Source organism: Salvia splendens, chromosome 15 (assembly GCF_004379255.2).
Source record: "Salvia splendens isolate huo1 chromosome 15, SspV2, whole genome shotgun sequence".
Lineage (NCBI taxonomy): Eukaryota > Viridiplantae > Streptophyta > Magnoliopsida > Lamiales > Lamiaceae > Salvia > Salvia splendens.
Window position 1 is genome coordinate 13,859,073 of NC_056046.1, and position 21,094 is coordinate 13,880,166.

Sequence of the window (21,094 nt, forward strand, 5' to 3'; positions counted from 1 at the left end):
TGAAGTACGCCCTTAAAATAGTTTAGACGTTTATTATGGGCACAAGATTTAAGAAAATGACGTTTAAAGGTTAAATCAGAGAGGATAAGAGAGTCAATAAATATGAAAGTGAATAAAGCTTTTTATAAAAAAAAAGAAAATAATTCAATTATTTTAACAGAATTAAAAAAATATGGAGTACAATTCAACTACCTACAAATAGATGAAATATTACATTTTAAGAATAATTATAATTATTAATGGAATATTTAACTATAGTGTAATTTTAGTTTCCCGGGAGAAGAGAGAGAGCAAGCCATCTATTTTCCTGCAATTCGACATTTGTTTTTATTACACCCAAAAAGACTTGTTCAAGATTCAGAAGCATTTCCATATGGATTCTTCTTCTACATTGCCGCCATCGACCTCCGCCACGCCGCCGCTGACCTCGCTGGAGGAGGTTGTGTACAAGACCAAAGTGATTGAATTCTTCGACCGAACAGCTCCCATCATTCTCCAAAACAATAATGGCCCCTGCCCTCTCCTCTCTATATGTACGCCCTTCTTTCTACATCTAGGGCTTTCTTTATTCATATCACCATCAATGCTGCCAAACCTATCTACTTTTTTTGGTGACTTTCATGGAACAAATTGAACATTTTCGGACGAATCTGAGATGGTTGAATTTATTTTGTGATATAATGTGAATGGCACCAAAAAGCGTAACACAGACTGAAGAGTTTTTGACCAATGGAATGTTTAAAGTGTAGATATTGCTCTTCAATATCACGTTGGAGAAAGTGATATAAAGAGTATCAGTAACAATTTCAAGGCATTGCTATATCAATTGTGTGTAGTGAAATTTTTTAGGCAATATAGAGGAAACAAATTCGATTAGCTGCAGCTGTGTACTTAGTGATCTGAATCTGCACTGAGTTTCCTTTAGGCTTCTAGTAGCATTTATGCAGACTGACAATTTCATAGTGGATGAGGTTTTGTATTTACATTTGATAGTGATATATGCTGTATGAGTCTTGTTATTCAACCAAATGCACTGATGCCATCGTGACAACCGTTCTCATTTTTATGCAATTGTTACCTTGGTTGACTGCAATTTCTCCCCTACTAACTCAATTACTGTTTTTATGTAATAGGTAATGTTCTCTCCCTAAAGAACAGTTTGAGTTTGAGTCTGGATACACCAGAGGTTTCGCAGGATAAATTGCTTTCTCTGGTCGCTGACCGGTTGATTAATTCGAACAGTAAAATTGATGTAATTTCTTTCTTGTCCACTCCTTTTTCATCAATAGATTAGTTTGCATTGTTCATACAATATGATCTTCCTTTGCATACATTCCCATATTTCTTCGAAACCTGACCTGTTTGATCTCAGCTAACGTGAGTTTTTTAATGTTGTGACAGAACAAAGATGCTGGCTATGTTAAGAATCAGCAGCAGAATATTACTGATGCTATTGATTTACTTCCTAGGCTCACAACTGGCATTGATGTGAATATAAAATTCAGAAGGTGGATTAGGTTTCTTGTTAATAGTTTTCTGGTTTTCATTTTTCACATCTCAGAGGTTAACACTACTAATATATAATCACATGTTACTAGATATATTCTGATAAATGTATATCTGAATTTTCAGAATTGATGACTTTGAGTTCACTCCAGAATGTGCAATATTTGATTTACTGGATATCCCACTTTACCATGGATGGATTGTTGATCCACAGGTTTCAAATTTTTGGCTTATCACTGCAAGAAATTTTCAGTTTCTAATGTTTTTATTTTGGGCACTGTGTGTATGATCCGCCGGAGTAAACTCGTGGGATTCAGTCTCGTAGTCCCTAAATGACATATTACCAAAGCATTAGTTAGATGGTGTCTCAAGAGACTGAAAATTTATTTGAGAATTGCATATGGAATGCTTCTCTTTATCACATACATACATCTACATTTTCGATTAATTGTATGATTTAAAAAACCCAATACAAATTTACCGTATGTACAATTCTTTCAGTCCCTCTCAAACTAGAAGCATGGATATTAATCATCCCTAGCTTGATACAAAGATAATAGATTATCAGCTCTTACCCCATTTAGAGGACTGTCTCCCCATTGATCCTCACTAGAAATCATTCATTGTTGAATCTTCTTATGAACAAACTTAATATCAACCTCAATATGTTTTGTTTGCTCATAAAAAGATCAGGTTACATGCAATTTGAAGTACAATCTAATTATCACACTACAACCTAGCTTATGAATGTCAAACCCACTTTACTGAGAAATTGATGTATCCATTCTATTTTGCACTGATTTGGTCATAGCTTGCTTTTCTTACTCTGCTCTTGAGCATGAAATCACATTTTATTTCTTGCTTTTCCACAAAATCAAATTACCTCTAGAAAAAGACAATATTATGAAGTGGATCTTTGATATTCATTTGACCCTACCCAATCAGCATCTAAGAAACATCCAATCTTATTATGACCATGGTCACTATAAACTATTCCATACCAGGTGCTCCCTTTATGCCTTTAAGTAAATGAAATCAATCTTATTAAGACCATGGTCACTATATGGGATTCCATGCCACACACTCCCTTTAAGTAGCACAGAATATGCTCTACCACCCTCGAGTGATCAAAAGCTAGTAATGACATATAATTTTCTCACCACACTTAAAGGATAAGAAATATCAGGATGTGTCACACTAAGATAGATAAACTTTCCAATCAATCTTCTATATATCTCAAGATCATCTACTTATGTTTTGGATTGTTTCTATGTTTCAGGATATTGAAACTGCTGATGCTATTGGCTCAAAATCATATAACTCTCTCATGAGTGAGCTTGTTTCTTTGGAAACACAAGCTATGGAGTGTGAAGAGAATGAGAATCTAGAAGAAGACAGTGTAGATTTTGTGGCTGCAACAACTGCTGTTCTTGGAATTCCATCTCCTAGTCTTTCAAGAAGCCAATCCTTCACTGATTCACCCCGAAGTATGAAAAAGGGAGATATGGAAGAAGAAGGAGAAGTCTTGAGAGTCTTGAAGTTATCAGAGACTGAAATGCTTAGTTCAGCAATGGCCGGTGTAGCTGTAGATACTGATAGTGAACATATGGGGAAGTCTGAAGTGTTGATATGTTCAGAACCAGTGGGAAATCATGTTTCTGGTGAAACTGTAAAGGATGGGGCATTAATTTCTAATGACAGTGACAATTTTGTACATGATGATGAATTTAAAAGATCTTGTGGAAGTGCAGTTGATGAACCCGGGAATAGTGAACATGTTGATGAAACTCTCTCTTTAGAAGAAGTTCCTTCATCTTCTAGTCACTGTCATGATGAACCCAGGAATAGTGAACATGTTGAAAATAAATTCACTTCCACTTCAGACCAGGATGAACAAAGTAATTGCACAAATGATTGTACAGCTGGAGAATTACCAAGCTTCTTGACTGCTTCTGCAGATTTAGGATCATCAAGTGGCCCAGTACATAACACCTTTAGTCCTGTCCTCAATTCAGGTATTGATGTTAGTGAACCGATGTACGAAGGGGAAGAGTGTATAATGGAATCAGGAACTGCAGTCTGTCAAAATCAAGAGCCCATTTATGAGGGTGAGATGGTTCTTGCCAAACAAGGGGATAGTGGTTGTGTTAATGAGGGTGACTCTATGGAGAGAATATCTATCACACAAGGTTAAGTCTCTGAGTGAATGACAGATTTTTTCTTATTGATTAATTCTTTTTACTGTTTCCATTGAGGATAAAGCTAGAATCTGCCTTGTTGCTTTATGTATTTGTTTTCATGTGCAGTACATTTGCTAATGAATTTATCTACCTTATTGTACTTATTAGGAGAACTAATCAGGAACTTTATGAAGAACAGTGCTAGTCAGTTGACTATTTATGGGTAAGTTTTATGAAATTCTGCTGTGCGGTTCTTTTTGTCTGGCCTTTATGGCTTCCAAAGGATTTGAGTGTTGGTTGTCTTTGCAGCCTATTTTGCTTACTAGATAAAGTGAAGGAACGTGAGCTGTGTGTTTTTTTCAGAAATAATCACTTCAACACTATGTTTAAGGTTAGTATGTTATGATGCCTATATTTTATATGTTTATCTATTGGCAATCATACTGGCATTTCTTAGGAGTTAGGAGTAGCTTACTTTTCTACTTAGTGTTATTTCTCACTTGCGTGGAAAACTCACCGAAGACAAAATATGGTTGGTTAGTCTTTATAGCTAATTTCAATTGGACGAGAATTTACTAAATCCGTGAACCTTTTGAATTAAGATAAGGGATCCCAGGTCATGCATTGACCCTAGCGAGGGGATCATCTAGTGCATGTATTTGCATATACATGAAATCAGACTTCTGACGCTTTAAGTAAGGGAAAAATTTCGATTTTGGGGTCAGTCCCCATTAAATATCACATATTTGACCGGTGCGAGTTTTAAGAAATTGTTTTGACTTTGTGAAAGAAAGTGGGTGAAAAAAGTTAGTAGAGTGTGGACCCTACTTTTATATATTAGTTTTATAATAATCGTGAGTAGAATGAATTAGTGAAATGTGGGGTCCACTTAGTATAAATAGTAATAGTGAAATGAGACATTTATTGGAGACAGTCCAAATAAGGAAATATGAGACATTTAATGGGGACCGGGGGGAGTAATTTAAAAAAGAAGGTTCCATAAAAGGGAACCATTTTTTCTATATTCTATAAATGGAAAATACGCCAATCTCATTGTCATTTTTAAAGTGACGTGTTTAAATTTAATATTTCGTAAAAAAATAAAGAATTCGAACTCAGGCTGAAGCCTATCACACATCACCTAAGACCTTCGACCAAACCACATGGGCAAACTCAACATTCGCGTTTTTGATGAACTATGTTAAACTTAAATACGCCAATCTCATTTTTTGTATTCTATAAATGGAAAAACGCCAATCAAAATAGTTCCCTTTTATGGAACCTTCTTTCCAAGTTAACCCCAAAATCGAAATTTTCCTGAAGTAAGTGACTAATCAAAGTAGCACTTTATATGAAAATTATATGTTCTTTTTAGAGTTCAATAAGACATCAGAAAATTCCTATTTTAATTTTTTCCATTTCTTTTGAGATTTAAAATATGTAGTTTCTCTTTTTTACTTTTTTCCATTGGGTTTAGAATAGTACTAACAATTAGTCTTGCTATTTTGGTGTTGGCTTTGAAGCTAATATTTGGTTGTTTGCAGTATGAAGGTGACTTGTATATATTGGCAACAGACCAAGGTTACATAAATCAGCCAGATTTAGTATGGGAAAAACTTAATGAGGTAAGAATCTTGTCTAGTGTATATTTTAATTTAATTATTTTACAGTTGATGGTCTCATTTCAGTGGATAATATAAAAGCATGTAAGTGATTATCGTGCTTGGCCAATCAAAGTCCCTAAGAAGATAATCTATTGGTGGAATAAAATTACTTCTCCGCCTTTCTAATTTTGACATCATGGGTGTGATTAGGGAGCACTCTTGATGCAGTTATGGAAATTAGATAACATCTAGGCTGTTTCATGTGTTCTCCAGAATGTATTGATATTTTTTACGAGGGCATGCTTTAGATATAACTGTCTCAGCTTCAGTAGACAGAATATTGAGTATACTGTTCAGCTTTATGACGTAATTTATGGTACTCATGGGAATATCACAGGTATAACAAGGATTATTTTGCAGTAATTTTATAAAATGTCATGAAAGTTTATTTGGCACGCTGGAATCTATATATAAATGTGTATCCAATTTTAAAAATGGATTAACATGAGAGACTCTGGCTTGCCAAGTCAGAAACCGAATGTTGGAATTTTGATCCAGTGACATTTTTGAAAAATTGTTGAGAGGTTATCAGCAGTTTTATTTTTCAAATTTCCATGGTCATAATATTTTTGCAAAGCTCCCCACAATCAAGGTGTAACTTGACAAATGGTAATATACCTTTTATTAAGTTCAGAGTTTCATGACTGCTCAGCAGTGTGTTAATTCTCTCCATAATAGTAAGCAAATTTTTATTCTGATAATGTTAATATTGGAACTTCCACGATAGATTACAACCAGAGGCTGTTAAGATGAAGTGTAGACTCTTATATTTATTTTATTGTTTATTCTTTTCTCCCTCTCCCTTTCTCTAATTTAATGTAGTCTCGAGAAATGTATCCATAAACATACATAAATACACTCTGGCTATTAAATGGGCTTTACTCTTGTATAGAGGACATCATTTGGTTTTCTGGTCTGCTTTTTGAGATTTATATCATGTAATTCTCTCCTTCGACTAGGTGAATGGTGATACTGTGTACGTGATGGGAAACTTTAAGGATTTCAAGATGGATGATCCTTCCAACGTGACCTGGGATGAGCAGAATGCCATGTCCTGTACGGCTGTATGTAGTTCTCGTATTTCTGGTTTATGAAATGTATGACTACTACACTAAGCCACAACTTTGTTTTACAGGACTATATAGCTAGCATTGATTGTGTAGCTCAATCAAATTCCAATATCAAGTAATTTTTCTAACTTTATTGATAGCTAGCTTATTTTGTTCAGTTTACTGATAGGAACAGATGAAATGATTCCGACTGTTATACATCACTAGAAAGATAGTACTAATATTAGTTAAATCAGTAGTACTTGAGAATCGGATGGTATCTAGTTTGACATGTATTTTCATATCATTTTGGTAGTGTTAAGGTATGTGGGAAGGTGAGATGAAATTGACAAAAAATGGCCCATCAAAAGAGGCCACTACAGTATGTCCCAAGATACTCAATCTATGATACTGAAAACATAGCAATGAAGCCCTATTTACGGATCCACATGCAAATTGGCTTAGCCTACTAACAAAAATCCGACAATAGTAAAAAGAACTTAGTTTATAAATCATAATCTGACTAATTAACTTATGCACCACATGCTATCAATTGCTCCCTCCCTCCGCACTAACAGCTTTGTCCTCAAGGCGCTAGATGCCGGCTGCTCATCAGGTACGTCCATTGCCGTGCTCGTATCCTCAAATGGCAGTCTGCATTTAGGTGGGAGAAGATGTCCTCGGCATCTGTCTTGAGGCTGTATGCTAGGATGTCACTGTAGAATTGTGGCCAGTTAAAGGCGGACAGGGAAAAACTGGTGGCAAGGTTTGGTGGTGGGTAGGACAAGGGTGGATGTGTTAGAAGTCGATCAGCAGGGCAGCAAAAATACTGAATGAATATGTTGTACACGGACTATTCAATGGAATGAATAACAGGAAATATATTGCATACCAGATGTTCAATTTTTGACAAACTGAAACAGGAATTTAACAAACTAAATTCAGCAACTTCAGTCCTCCAAAGAGGCCTGCTACAACTCAAGACTCTGACACTCTCTTTCTAACCTCCAGATAGTATTTATTACCAACCATAGACTCGGACTCAACAATGAATCATAAACTAATCCTACTACACTCTCTTTGAAAATATAAACTAAAATAACATGACATGAGAAACATAAACTAAAGACTATAGACCTGACTCTATGCTGCTGGCATTGACGCAATCTACATCTGATATGATGCATACACATTAGGATATGATGCATACACATTAGGATATGATGCATACACATTAGGCTGTGTGGCGCGGTCCAGTTTCCGGGCCTCCTTGATTGCCACTGAATATTTATTGATCATCGGATACATCTGGGCACGCAATGACTTCTTCAATCCTGCTAAAAAGTACCCCACACATTCCGCTTCTGAAAATACCTTAAGCCGTGCCATGTTACTTTCGAATGCAGATATATATTGCTCCAGGCTGCCGGTTTGTGTGGTATTCTTAAGAGCCTCATACTCATTGAAGGCAGACACATTGCCAAAACGCACCAATATCTCCTGCGTGAATTGTTGCCAGGTAAGCTGGGGATGTAGACGCAACAACAATAGCATCCATGCAACCGCTGGCCCCGACATGGCTCCCAGGGCATACTTCACCCTGTTTGTCACTGGTATTTCGTGCACCAGAAAAAACTGCTCAGCTTGGATGAGCCACGCCTCGGCATTGAAGCGATCAAAAGTGGGTAAATCTATCTTCTTGAAGCGATCATAAGTGGGTAAATCTATCTTCTTGAATAGCTGTGGCGGTGAAGTTTTATGTTCCCGCAAGTTCTCTCCCCCGGAATCATTGCCGTTGAAAGAAGCTTCACTGATAGACAGCTTTGCCAATATGGCACGAACCTTGACGTCGAGCACTGCCTGGTTTGCTCGAATCTCTGCGATACGGCCCTGCAAATATTCAACATCATTCTCCATCTCTTCCACTTGGTTCTTCAGTGCTGCGCCCATCTCACAAATTGAAAGAGTTAAGGGGGTTTGTGTGAAGAAGAAACGATGAAACTCAAACAAACTTGAAGAAGCTCTACAACTTCAAGAGTGCTGTTTCAAAATACTTATAATCTGAAAACCTAGCAACGAAACTACTAATGGTAATGGACCCAAGCCCATGCAAATTAGGTTTAGCCTATTAACAAGACTCCAGCAATTAATTATAACAATAATTAAAAGAAACGTAAATAATATTCTAATATATTACTATATCACATTTATTTCCGACTAATCAGTAACTGCTGCTCCATTACTCAGCACCACTCCATGCAGCAATTAAGATAATTACTGCTGTCATGCCATTACTTAATATAATTTCCTTCTACTTGATGGAATATTTTGAGGTTTTTCTATCTTTAGCCTACATGTATCATCTCATTATTCTATTTCTGATTTCTGATGTTGTTTGAATGACTTTATGCTTTTTATGTTTGGCAGTTCTGATTTGCAATTGGCTATAGCTCTTCAACAACAGGAATTTGAGCAACAACAACCTCAGCGATCAGTACACCCAACTGTTGCTAGTGATTCAGGGCTGGCCACGGATCCTCAGGTAGTTGTTTTGAAGCAATCAATGTGCTGTGGCATTGTTCTCATATTTTCTGGAATTGTTCATCCACTTCTAAATGATAATTCGGTGAAGTTTTGTTGAAATATTAGTTAATTAGTGCTTAACGGTTTGTTAAACGGCTGATAATATTGCACAAGTCAATAGTAACCATAGTTTGCTGATTGAGATTCTTCCCTGTAGCAAGTAGTTTCTTTTATTAGATTTGATTCTGTGATATGGGACAACTATGGGTGGAAAACCATAATGTTAAATGACTATGTAGGCTAGTATAAACTTTCTTAACCAAAAGGGGGTCATATTAACTATTAACTGCCAGAATCATCTGTCTCCCAATCTCTGACTAATGTCCACTGCCCAACTAAAGGATCTGCCTGGTTGATAGTTTGATTTGTATGGAACTTAGCTAAACTCATAACCCTATCCAAAAGATGATTACTTTCAGTTTAGGGTTATTTATGTCTTTTGATTCAGTTTACGGGCTTGGCTTGTTTAGTTTGTATATACAGAGATTTCTGTATGTATTTATGGTTGATTTTGATAAAAATGAAAAGCTAGGTTTTGTTTTTCCTTCTCCAGTTCTTCCTGTATTCAATAGAGAATCAAGGAAATTTCACTCTTACCTGTGTTTTTTGTTTTTTCCGCTACTTTTTGAATCATAAGTAACGGATGAGACGCTTTCTGCATCACCTATCCAACTTGCTATGTACTCGATTTCAAAATACTAGCATGTCTATGTTTAGGCTTTCTATCCTAGTCACCATCCAATCAATATGGAGCATTGTTTTACACTTTGAATAGTTGATAGCGGAAGTATTGTTCTAACCTCAATATTATTGCAGGTTTCACACAACAGCGGGAAACACACGCCTTCCTCAACTAAGCACGAGTCCAAATCGAAAGAGAAGTGTGCCATCATGTGAATACTTTATGCTAGTTCCATGCAAGTTACGCGAATGCTGCAACTATCTCTTGTGTATGCAGCGCAGCTTACATGGTTCATAGCCCCATGTGTGTAAAGCTAATCAGAAATCCCATTTTTGTAAATCTCTGCAGTAAATTTGAACTCATAAATTTGCAGCCATTGATTTTCTCAGTTTAGTCATAAAGATCCATATGCTAATGGATTCTTAAGGATTTTGACTTCTAGGATCGGTAGGTGGTTTAAAGCTCAACTTCTGTATATTTCAGATACGTACACAATTATACTACTGTTCAAAGAACTGATCAAAAATTTGGTGGATCTCTTTTTCTCCCAAATATCATGTTTCCTAATCTATTCTAGTGCTATTACTATTCGTTACACAGATAAAATGACGCTACAAAGTAGGCTCATTAGGCTTTAATAACTTTGGAATTTGGGAGGTGAACTCCCCAGCCTGAGCCTATATGGCTAATCCCTCTTGGTTTTGCAGCAAGTCTTCTACTTAGTAATTAGAGGTGCCTTCATCGTCGGCTTCTTCATTCTCTTCTTGCAGTCCTAACTCATATTATTTATAGAGCTGTACAGGGAAAGAGATTCAATTCAATTCGTGTCATATGCAACTTCAAAAGTTACAAATCAAAACCCAAAAGAGATTCAGACAAGCCTTACGGCTAAATCACCAATCATAAGCCATCCTTGAGCAGCAAAAAATAAGTTTGATCCATCATACAATTATGTACACAACTTCTTGAATTTTTGCAGCAAGATAGTGGAGTTCCCAACGTTCGATTAAACCCTATAGCCCCACGAGGAATTACCCAAGAAATCATACACACAAGTCCCAGAGCAATATCAAAATAATTCCGAAATTATTAAGTTCCAAAAATTAAATAAAGCAAGACAACGGCAGATAGTCTAATCATGGGGGCGACCACAATAATGCAATATAGGCATGGCTGAAATAATTAGTTGTGTAAATTAATATACGTACCATTCAAAATTAGAGAGGTAGTAACATCACACTCGAGTCAAACCAAAAAATTTTAGAAAACGGAAAATTAGAATTTAGGAATTAAAAAGACTAATTAATACGTTTACTTGGATTTTCATAAAATTTTAAACTCTCGTAAGTTTGTAACAATGATTTATAAATTTTGCATAAATTATACTAGTACTATTACAAGAATTTACAATTTTGTAAAATTCATATAACTCTTTTTCATCAGTAAAGGCAAAAATGTTAATTTGGTTAGTATTATCATATTATTATTGGTGAAATATTTAATTTAATTTAATTTTTGAAAATGAGATGGACCCCATAAAGTCTACACTAATTATGCATATATTGTTTGGTAGGAAGTCTAATGTATTGGCGAGAAACCGAAAGTTGGAGGAGCCACCATCATTGATAGCACCTCTCACCTCACTTTCTTATATCACAATATTTATTTCATTGTCCACACAACAATTTTTTTTGATGATAAATAAACAAATGATTCTACCTATTTGGTCACATTTAATTATTTGCAACACTGCAAATTAACATCTCTTCAAAATTACTAGGAAAAATATCAGATGATGTAATACTCGGTGTGTAAGTACAAGATGTTTCAAACCAAACTATTAGTGTTAAATTTCACATCCTAATAAATAACGTCAAACATAGGGAGAATAAAGGAAATTATGTAGGTTTCAGAAAACAAATTGGATTAATACATAACAGATATCTGGCCTTATTATAAATCTATCTTAGGGCATCTCCAGTGGCTTTCGCCCAGCAATAGCCCAGCCACAAACTCCTCCTGCCACATCATCGGCACTAAAAATTCTCCTGCCACATCATCAGGACAAGCAAATAGCCCAACAATAGCATAGCCACATCACCCCTAATTATATAAAACAAATAATTGACAATCACACAAAATACGGAATTAAATTGTACGATACAGATACGGGAAAATTCAATAATATTATTTAAATTAAAAAAAGTACAATAAAAAATACATTAATTTTAAAAAAATTTACATGAAAAAAATACATTAATTTTAAAAAATTACAATATTTAAAAAAAAAACAGGACCCCATCCCGGGACATCATCTGCTGCCACGAGTACATGTTGTAGTACCCGGGTATCGGACCCCATCCACCTCCCACGGGTACCGGGGGAGTTTGATACCCGCTCGTCACTGGAGTACCTTCGTTGTTGTTCTCCATTTCGCGTTACTGATCTCGTACAGAAATTAAGATAGAGAGAGTACTCGTTAAAACAAGTGGTGTGAATGAAAATGACGTGCAAATCGCGTATATATAGTGTTTCGAAAATTTTTAAAAAAGTTAAATTAAATTCGCTCGCCGAACGCTCGCCGGTCCTGAGCCTGCAATGGCTGCGAGCGCTCGCGAATCGGCCAGCGCTAGCCGATTTTTTCGCCGAAATGGCGCTCGCCGGTTCCAATGGTTCGGCGAGCGCCGGAAATCGGCTAGCCGGCCCGCTCGCCGCCATTTGAGATGCTCTTATAGTGTTTGTTTGTAGTACTACTATATTTTATTTTCTGGTGAAAATGTGTCCCACGTGAGTAATTTCCAGTTAAATTAATGTTTACTTATTGTGAGTGACGACGACAAAAAGTACTACTAACATAGATGAAAATGTAAATACAAAACGATGATCTTTTGTTGAATGCTGGTTTGTCGTCTCCACCTTTATCACTTTTCATGTTAATTTCATTTTTCGTGTGAATTAAATTAGCATTTACAGGTTTAGATCCAAGCTACAAAAACTACAAAAAAAGTGAGGTTTATTAACGAATTTTGACGTAGATATATCTCTAGAATCCGTCACTAAAATTTCCTAAATCAACACCATCATGGTTAGAGTAAAAGTCTAGTGATTCAACCATGTTAGCTACTTGATGTGTCTAGTTTAATTCCAATAGCAAAAAAAAGAATAAAGAAGGAGAAAACTGAAAAGTAATTTATGCAATTGTGATTGGATTTGACCATTAAATTTATATCCCATAGTTATACATGTACTTACTCTGTATCATCATTATGTAATTTTTATTTGCAATATAACTATCAAAACTGACAAATTTTTAGTGCCAATCCATGTCAATCCTCTAATGATATGTAGCCAAAATAAATGTTCAAATTATAATTTAGATTTACGGTAGTTAAACATAATAGGCATAAAGAACTTACTTATTGCATTATTCATTTCCAACATTTGATCTAATTTTGCAATTGAATTCAACATTAATGGAGTAATGGTATCAATGCATATTCTCATATTAAGTAGGAAGAAAACTAGCGAAATACATTGGATGTCAAAGATGATAAGCTTATACTCTCTCCGTCCCATTGAAAATGACTCACTTTCATTTTTAGTTTGTCCCAACCAAGATAACCAATCACTAAAAATGGAAACAACTTTTATCTCTACTTTATTCCATCTCTCCTAATTTACTCTCTCCACTTAACACACAAAATAAAGCTTCATAAAATCTCGTGCCGCTTCTTCCTTGGGCTCCGACCAATGAGCCATTTCTTTAATCTACTTTAATCAATTTATAATTTAATTATAATTAATTAAGTCACAATATCATAAATATTCAATTCGAACCCAAAAAATCTTTAACTTTGGGGCCAAACATGACTACGTGATTTTGAAACATACATGTATTCCAAATACACAAAAATAATTATGGTTTTCCAATTTCATGATAAGAAAAAATAAGTAACGTGACTATTTAATGTTGTCGTCTCCCCTCCGTATCTGCAGAGAATATAAAGATGAGATTTTATGTTGTAAACTGCAAATTCAATAGCCTTGTTTTTATGTTGACTTTTGAAATTTTACTACTTTTCCATAACTTGCTCTGTACACTATACCCTATTGGAATCTAAAAGAAACAAGTATTTGGTAAATTAAAATGACCACACCCTCTCTCTTCTCACACCTTAATGTTCTCCACCAACAACAAATTAAGTTCTTACAATATAGTAATATGAAACTATAAAAAATTGGATGATTAATGTTGTTGCAGTGGATATATCTCCTGCTTGAAATGTCGATTATCCAAGGAGTGAAAGTGCTTCCACCTTGTCCACCTCTCAACCCTAATAAGGACTTCAATAGTACATATCTTAGAAGCAATGACCAAATTATATTATTCAAGTTTTTATTTAATTTAACTTATACTTCATCTCAAGATTTCACGAGTAAATATTTAGTGGTTTGGACATATTTTTTCATTACTTTTTCTCTCTCTTTCTGAATTATGATTGGCTGAACACATCAGGTAAAAATTTGATACATGTTGGGTCAAGTCATCCCACATAGGAGAGTATGTAAAGTTGCAAATAATATATACTCCAGTTGCCCTAACTTCATTAGTATGAGACCTTTTCGGAAAGTGTCTCAAAATCAAATCATGAGAACTCAAAGTGGACAACATCATACTAATATCGAGTTCAGTTGTGCATCGACGGACTACCTTCTCCTAAGGCTTTAGAAAGGTACATGTACTTTGTGCGATTTTAATCCGGTTTGTTGATTAATTTTCTGTTTCGGGGTTGTTAATTAGTGAATCGGTAATATTTTTGCTTTGTGCTTGATATTTGTTGTTTTAACGATTTAATTGTTTTTCTCCAAAAAACAATTTCGAAAATCTTTTTGTGTGCAGTTTAGGATTGGTGGTGATCTAGTGATTTTGGTGTTGGTAAACAATTTTGTGTATGTAGGTTTACACATTTATCACACTGACACATACTAGCATATAAGCCCTATAGAGATATGACTACAAATTACTACTCTATTAACTAATAAAAATTCTAAACCATACTTATGTTTCTTGCGTCATTTTTAGTTAACTTTTTAAGATTCATAGTTAAATTAGTAGATATGTTCTCTTTAACAAACTAGAAATAAATCGGAGGTTATCTTTATTTGTAGCTCGTGCGCATATTCAATGAAAAGTTGAAGGCCTTTTCATACACGTATTAATGCTTGGATATTTATGGCCCTCACAGGTTAAAAGTAACTGCACATTTCTTTGAAAATACATTTATGGGATGGAAAATGCTATTTCCAATGACCAGTTTTTTCACTTTCCCTTCTTCTTTTTTAGTGTATAAAATATTTACTCCTTATTTTTCTTCTACAGTAAATTGGGTTTAAATAGACTATTCTACTTTAGTGGAGTATATTTGTGATAAAACGACTTCTGCACCAATTAATTATCAAATGAGATGTCCCTATCAGAAACAATAGTTAGCCGATTTAATTTTAAATTATCGACTATATCACCTGATTCAGTCCTAGACAGTACTTGTTTCACGTCTAAGCATCTGCTCTGACATCACACCAATTGTCTCTAACTAGATATTTTATGCTAAATTGCAGTTTGCTTCTTCTTATGCAATTTATACATATTTACTAATTTTTTAAGTATCATCATTTTATTTTAATGATGAAATAAATGAATTCGTTATTCCAGATGCAAGTGGTGACCAATATTAAGTATGTGTAGTATGATATTATGCACATGGGTGTTATTGAAAAGAAAATACTACCTAATCTCATCGCATTAAGGGTATCAATTATACATTTAAAATTGAATATAATTGACGGCCATAACTCTCCATACCAAACATGTTCTAAGTATTGAGAACTATTATTGCTTGCACATAAATGTTCTTACATAGTAAATAATAATTAAATTTAACACACAAAATGAAAATTGTTTTGGGAGGGAGGCCATTGATGCATCTTTATCATTGATATCTTTATCTGACATCTCACATCTCTCTCTCTCTCTCTCCTCTTCTGGCAATGATTCCACACCTCTTTCTTCTTCTCCAACTTCCCTATATATTTCTCTCTACTCACAGCAAAAGACTAAAAAAGGCAACAAAAAGTGACAAAATTGAATTTTTTCAGAAATATCATTTCCCCCATCAGTAAAAATGTCTTTTGCTCTATATGTGTAACATCTGCATCTCTGCTGAGTAGGTGCAGAAAGTTTTGTGCCTCTGATCCCAATATAAGGCCTCCCTCTCTCTCCCATCAATATCAACAAATTAAACTGCCATCTCTCTTTTTAAATATATATACATAATTGTGTAACATCTGAACAAGTCTGAGGAGATCAGTGAATAAATATCACATCAGCAGATGAAGGCTTTGCTTGTGTGAACAAGAAACCCTTTTCCAAGTGGTCCTCACCACATCACTTCAAACTTCAACATCACCTTTCAAATCCTCTTTCTCTTCTTTTTCATAGCTTTGATTTCCTCACTATATTATTTCTCTTCTCTCTCACCGTATCATACGGCAAAAGGGACCACACACTTATTTACATATATCCATATATATAAACACACGCGCACACTCTCATAAAAAAGGTTCGATCTTTATGCAAAATATGCAAGAACCGGGCATGAGCATGATGGGTTCTGGCCCAATTGGAGGGATGAATGATGTGTCGATGTCGGCGGCTCCGGCGGAGGTGAACCACCAGCTCAAGGCGGAGATCGCCACACACCCTCTCTACGAGCAGCTGCTGTCGGCACACGTGGCATGCCTCCGCGTCGCCACGCCGATCGATCAGCTTCCACTTATCGACGCGCAGGTCTCCCAGTCTCACCACATCTTGCGCTCTTACGCTCAGAATCACGCCCACTCTTTCTCCCCCCATGAAAGGCAGGAGCTTGACAATTTCTTGGTAGGTTTTTTCAGTTTTCTCCTTTTTCCTTTTGATTTCTTGTTGTTTTCCATCGTGGGCTTTGTTGAATATCTGTGATCTATCGTGGGTTTTCGCTCTTTTGAATGATTAATCAGTATTTTGTGTAAAGATTCGATTTTTATTTTGTCTTTCCTGTTTGGGTGTGTTTATTTTGTGTGAAAACAGGCACAGTATTTGTTAGTTTTGTGCTCATTTAGAGAGCAGCTGCAGCAGCATGTCAGAGTCCATGCTGTGGAAGCAGTCATGGCCTGCCGTGAAATTGAACAGAATCTGCAATCTCTCACTGGTATCATTCACCTTTCCCTCTCTATATTTTATCTGTACAAAATCTTATGAACACCATCTAAATATATTTTATCTCAATTATGGGGTTAGAAAAGAGTAGAGTTTAAGAAACATACGTAATTTATTGTTATTTATCATTGGGCTATATATGATCCAAAGAATTATTCAAAAAGTTATGGCTATTTAACCCTAGATAAGTCTCCATCCATGTAAATTAGTTTTGATATTTACGCATATGTCAGTAAGAATATCTACACTAATCCCACTTGAGCTTGAATTAATATTTGTAGATATAATTAATTATTATGGATGGCCTGATTCATTTGGTAGGCAAGAGGATAAGAAAGTGATTTGGGGTATTTTGTAAGATAGTGAGACCGTACAAGAGGTGGTTGGAGTGCTCTCTATCGGAAGAGTAGTTTATTTTGTTAGGAAGAGATTATAGGTGGGGTTTGAGTGTTGAAGGAATTGCACAACAAATTGACAATCAAAGTAACACACAATTAAACAATTATATTTCCCACTAACAACCGATTAGGATGCATTTGAATACCTTTCTATATTGCTTGCCATTGTTGCATTGCTATATATAATTGTAGTTTGAATCAACTAGAACCTTTGATTTAAAATCTCAACCACCTTGGGTAGTAGTAGAAGACAACTTCGTCTCTCTAATACTCATTTTGTTGAGTAGCGTTTACTTTGAGATATATACTTGATTGTCAATAAATATGATTGAATAATTGGACAATTACATATGGTCAAATTAATCATGTAGTAGATTATAAATAATCTTTATATATCATCCAAAGTAAACACCTCTCTATTTTTCTCTAGTTATTGATGTATATGTGCTAACTATATTGTGCTTCATTGGTAGTAGTATTTGTGAAACATTAAATTTGTTATGATACATTTTACTAATGTAAATAACATGAATTCTTTATGCTAAAATAGTAGCTCATCTCACCTTATTTTGCAAAAATTCAAACACACATCACCATTTGACATGCCATTAGTTCTCAAGGTTTTTAGAAAGAAATGTTAATACGTACGTGTGAAATATTGTATTTATAAGTCATCGGCCGGCAAAAAAACCACTATGAAATAAATGATGAAGCCATCTAACTTTTCCTGCCTTCTAATTATTACAAACATGTTTTTATATCTACCATTTCTCTGCGTGGTGATATGATGATATATTTACCAACTACTTCTTATGAGTTGTGCATTAAATTTTCAACTAGACAAGATATTACGGTTGACGAGCTTGCCTCATGTTTTTCCATGCTCAATGAAGACACCATAATTCAATAGCAATTATTGATCATTTATAAAATAGCCTGGTTAATAGAAAAGACAAATATTAAAGCTTCACAAACAATTGAGGTTCAATTATTGTTGTATTCAGTCAATTGTATAAAACACGCCCTGTGGTTTCATGTGGGAACTCTCACACGGTGCGTTTTTGAAAACATATATTTTTGCACCATTTTCCCACTTTTTTCATATGTTTTAAACAGTAGATAATGAAATTTTTTTTCCAAACAGGCTATTTTCCTTCCAATTTATGATATTTTACTATTATTAATTAGATATTGATATGCTAAGATTTTTTCATATTTCCCACTCTAGAGAACGCTAGATAGAAAAGGTGGGAACCACTAAACTATAAGAAAGTTTTCCAATCTTTTGTTTATTATTGTTCATTTTCTTAAAATAAATTTACAAAACACATTCCTCAAAGTTATACCTTGTCTTGCAAGAATGTTCACGCTTGCTACTTTCAATTTTGTACTAGACTTCCAACAATCAATAAAGATTGTTTTTTTAATATAACCCAACACTTATAAGTTAATACATTCTGCTAGTAGTATTTACATTGATGAATTGCTTAATTGTAAACTCACTTGACCATCTTATTTTCATATACTCAGTCCTACGATTATCAATCTACATATCATTCTCAAATTAAACACCCTCAAATTGTATATATAAAAATCCACCAAAATAATTCTCAATGAACCATGGTTGATCTATTTTATATCATCAGCCACAATTGGATCATTGCACAATTGATTCATGAAAAATGGAACTCAATATCATGCATGCATCATGTAGATTCTTGTTGAAATTCCAGTTTATTGTTAATATTCCAACTACAAAACCAGAAGAAGATATGTTGCATATGCATGATTGAAACTCTGTTTGCATTTGACAGCATTAGTAGAGATGGACCAATACGTTCCGTTGTTGTTTTGAAATGAACAGGGGCAGCACTTGGAGAAGGAAGTGGTGCAACCATGTCTGATGATGAGGATGAACTCCAAATGGACTTCTCTTTGGACCAATCCGGAGGCGAAGGGCACGACCTCATGGGCTTCGGCCCGTTGCTCCCCACTGAGTCTGAGAGAACTTTGATGGAGCGAGTAAGGCAAGAACTCAAAATTGAGCTAAAACAGGTGAAACCTTTTCCTTGTTATGCTTCAATTGTTGTAGCAAATAGGATCATCTTAAGGAAGTGAATTAATTTGCAGGGATTCAAATCAAGAATCGAAGACGTGAGAGAGGAAATACTAAGGAAGAGAAGGGCAGGGAAGTTGCCAGGTGACACAACCACTGTGCTCAAAAATTGGTGGCAGCAACACTCTAAGTGGCCTTATCCCACTGTAAGTCTCTTTAATCGTTTGAGGGCGTTTGGCCGAGCTTATGTTTAGAAGTTTATACGCGATGGTGGTGTGAAATGCTATGCAGGAGGACGACAAGGCAAAGCTAGTGGAGAAGACGGGTCTGCAGCTGAAGCAGATAAACAATTGGTTCATCAATCAAAGGAAGCGAAACTGGCACAGCAATTCGCAGTCAGCTACGTCTCTCAAGTCCAAGAGAAAGAGGTAGACGACGAGCTGAGAGCTTAAGCCTGCTGTCCGTATATGATATGTTTACAAGGCAAGCTCAGCTCTGCTGACTGATGATTAGCTAAATCATTGACATGTCTTAGGTTGTCCGAGTCTCGAATACATATATCTATATTATGTATGTATGTTTGTAGATTTTGTAAGGTTGAAACCTGCTAACAGATTCACTTCTGTGAACCCCTCAAAATAACTGAGTAATAATTCATCGTGTGATGTTAATCTTAGTTTTGTTGTTTGTATCTGTCCTTTGCATTTGTTCATGGCTCTTAGATGGATGTTAGAAATAGATAATCCATCAATTGCATCGAGAATAATGAATGAAGTATTATGTTTAGATATTGATGTGATAATAAAATGATGAATTAAAAAGAGTGGTTATCATTTTTATGGATAGAGATGGAAAATGAAATGAGAGAATTTTCGTAAATATGGTTGGAGAACATTTATGTACCTCTGTTTGTAGGGGACGATTTTCGCTCTCTAAAACGGTTGAGACAGTAGCCTAACTAGTTCATGGGCAAAGTTAGGAATTATTAGAAAGATTGAAAAACCTAACATGATTAATACTACTATTGTATATGCAGGGTCCAACATTATTAAGTCTATTACTAACATTTATTTATTTGAATTGAAAAATCGAACTGTTTGTCACAATTCATATTACAAAAATCACGCATTTTAAGATAGTACTAGTACTACTACACAATTCAATTAGAAAATAGTCCTATTTCCTTTCCGCTTAATAAGCATAACTTAATTAATAAAATATGCTCTCCAATCAATAAGCGTTGGCGTGAGTCATTAAGTGTAAATTATTACCATTATTTCACATAATTATATATACTTCCAATTGTTGAATTTGGAGTTCATACCATTAAGCGAGTCAGGGAAAGAAATGATTTTTAAAAAATTGAGACAGTTTAAAAAAATGTGGGCAAAGGCGAATGAAAGTGGCACCCCATTTCCCCCATTACTTCTCGAAACGCGCCGGCAATGCTGTCCTTTTCTTCCCAAGTCTAGTCCATCATTTGACGAAACCAACGAGGAGAAACTACTATGAACTACTTCCAATTTCCGCAAAAGTCACCATTCGGCACCTCTTGTTTTATGGGTTTTAAAGGTCAAGTTAAAATATGCAACTTTCACATTTAATTAAATTAATGCATTCACTGTTTAACCCATATAGGCATTTATTTGAGGGTAATTGATAACTGTAAGGTACTACTACAGTTTTAGTTCAAGGGCGGAAAAAAAATTAAGTGAAAGTTC

At 35.1% G+C, this 21,094-nt stretch overlaps 2 protein-coding genes across 6 annotated transcripts; both read left to right on the forward strand.

The window, feature by feature from the left end:
• Nucleotides 1-297: 297 nt before the first annotated feature.
• LOC121767345 (ubiquitin carboxyl-terminal hydrolase MINDY-1-like) lies at nucleotides 298-10,057 on the forward strand. Of its 5 annotated transcripts, XR_006043073.1 has the most exons (13): nucleotides 298-533; nucleotides 1,134-1,252; nucleotides 1,402-1,508; nucleotides 1,633-1,720; nucleotides 2,786-3,695; nucleotides 3,855-3,909; nucleotides 3,996-4,077; nucleotides 5,231-5,311; nucleotides 6,310-6,414; nucleotides 6,486-6,535; nucleotides 7,806-8,489; nucleotides 8,827-8,941; nucleotides 9,799-9,819. XR_006043073.1 is itself a non-coding variant. In XM_042163597.1 (12 exons), the coding sequence occupies exons 1-12, from the start codon at nucleotides 374-376 to the stop codon at nucleotides 9,877-9,879; spliced, it is 1,953 nt and encodes a 650-aa protein (XP_042019531.1). In that variant the 5' UTR covers nucleotides 298-373; the 3' UTR covers nucleotides 9,880-10,057. The 5 variants fall into 5 exon arrangements, 4 of the variants coding, with proteins under 4 accessions (XP_042019531.1, XP_042019533.1, XP_042019534.1 ...); XM_042163597.1 differs by lacking the exon at nucleotides 7,806-8,489 and having other exon boundaries at nucleotides 9,799-10,057; XM_042163599.1 differs by lacking the exons at nucleotides 7,806-8,489; nucleotides 9,799-9,819 and having other exon boundaries at nucleotides 6,310-6,406; nucleotides 8,827-8,916.
• Nucleotides 10,058-16,007: 5,950 nt separating this feature from the next.
• Nucleotides 16,008-20,049, forward strand: LOC121769387 (homeobox protein HD1-like). Its single transcript, XM_042166185.1, has 5 exons — nucleotides 16,008-16,604; nucleotides 16,791-16,911; nucleotides 19,182-19,372; nucleotides 19,448-19,579; nucleotides 19,665-20,049. Exons 1-5 carry the CDS (start codon nucleotides 16,296-16,298, stop codon nucleotides 19,803-19,805), a joined length of 894 nt encoding a protein of 297 aa, XP_042022119.1. The 5' UTR covers nucleotides 16,008-16,295; the 3' UTR covers nucleotides 19,806-20,049.
• The last annotated feature ends 1,045 nt before the right edge of the window (nucleotides 20,050-21,094 follow it).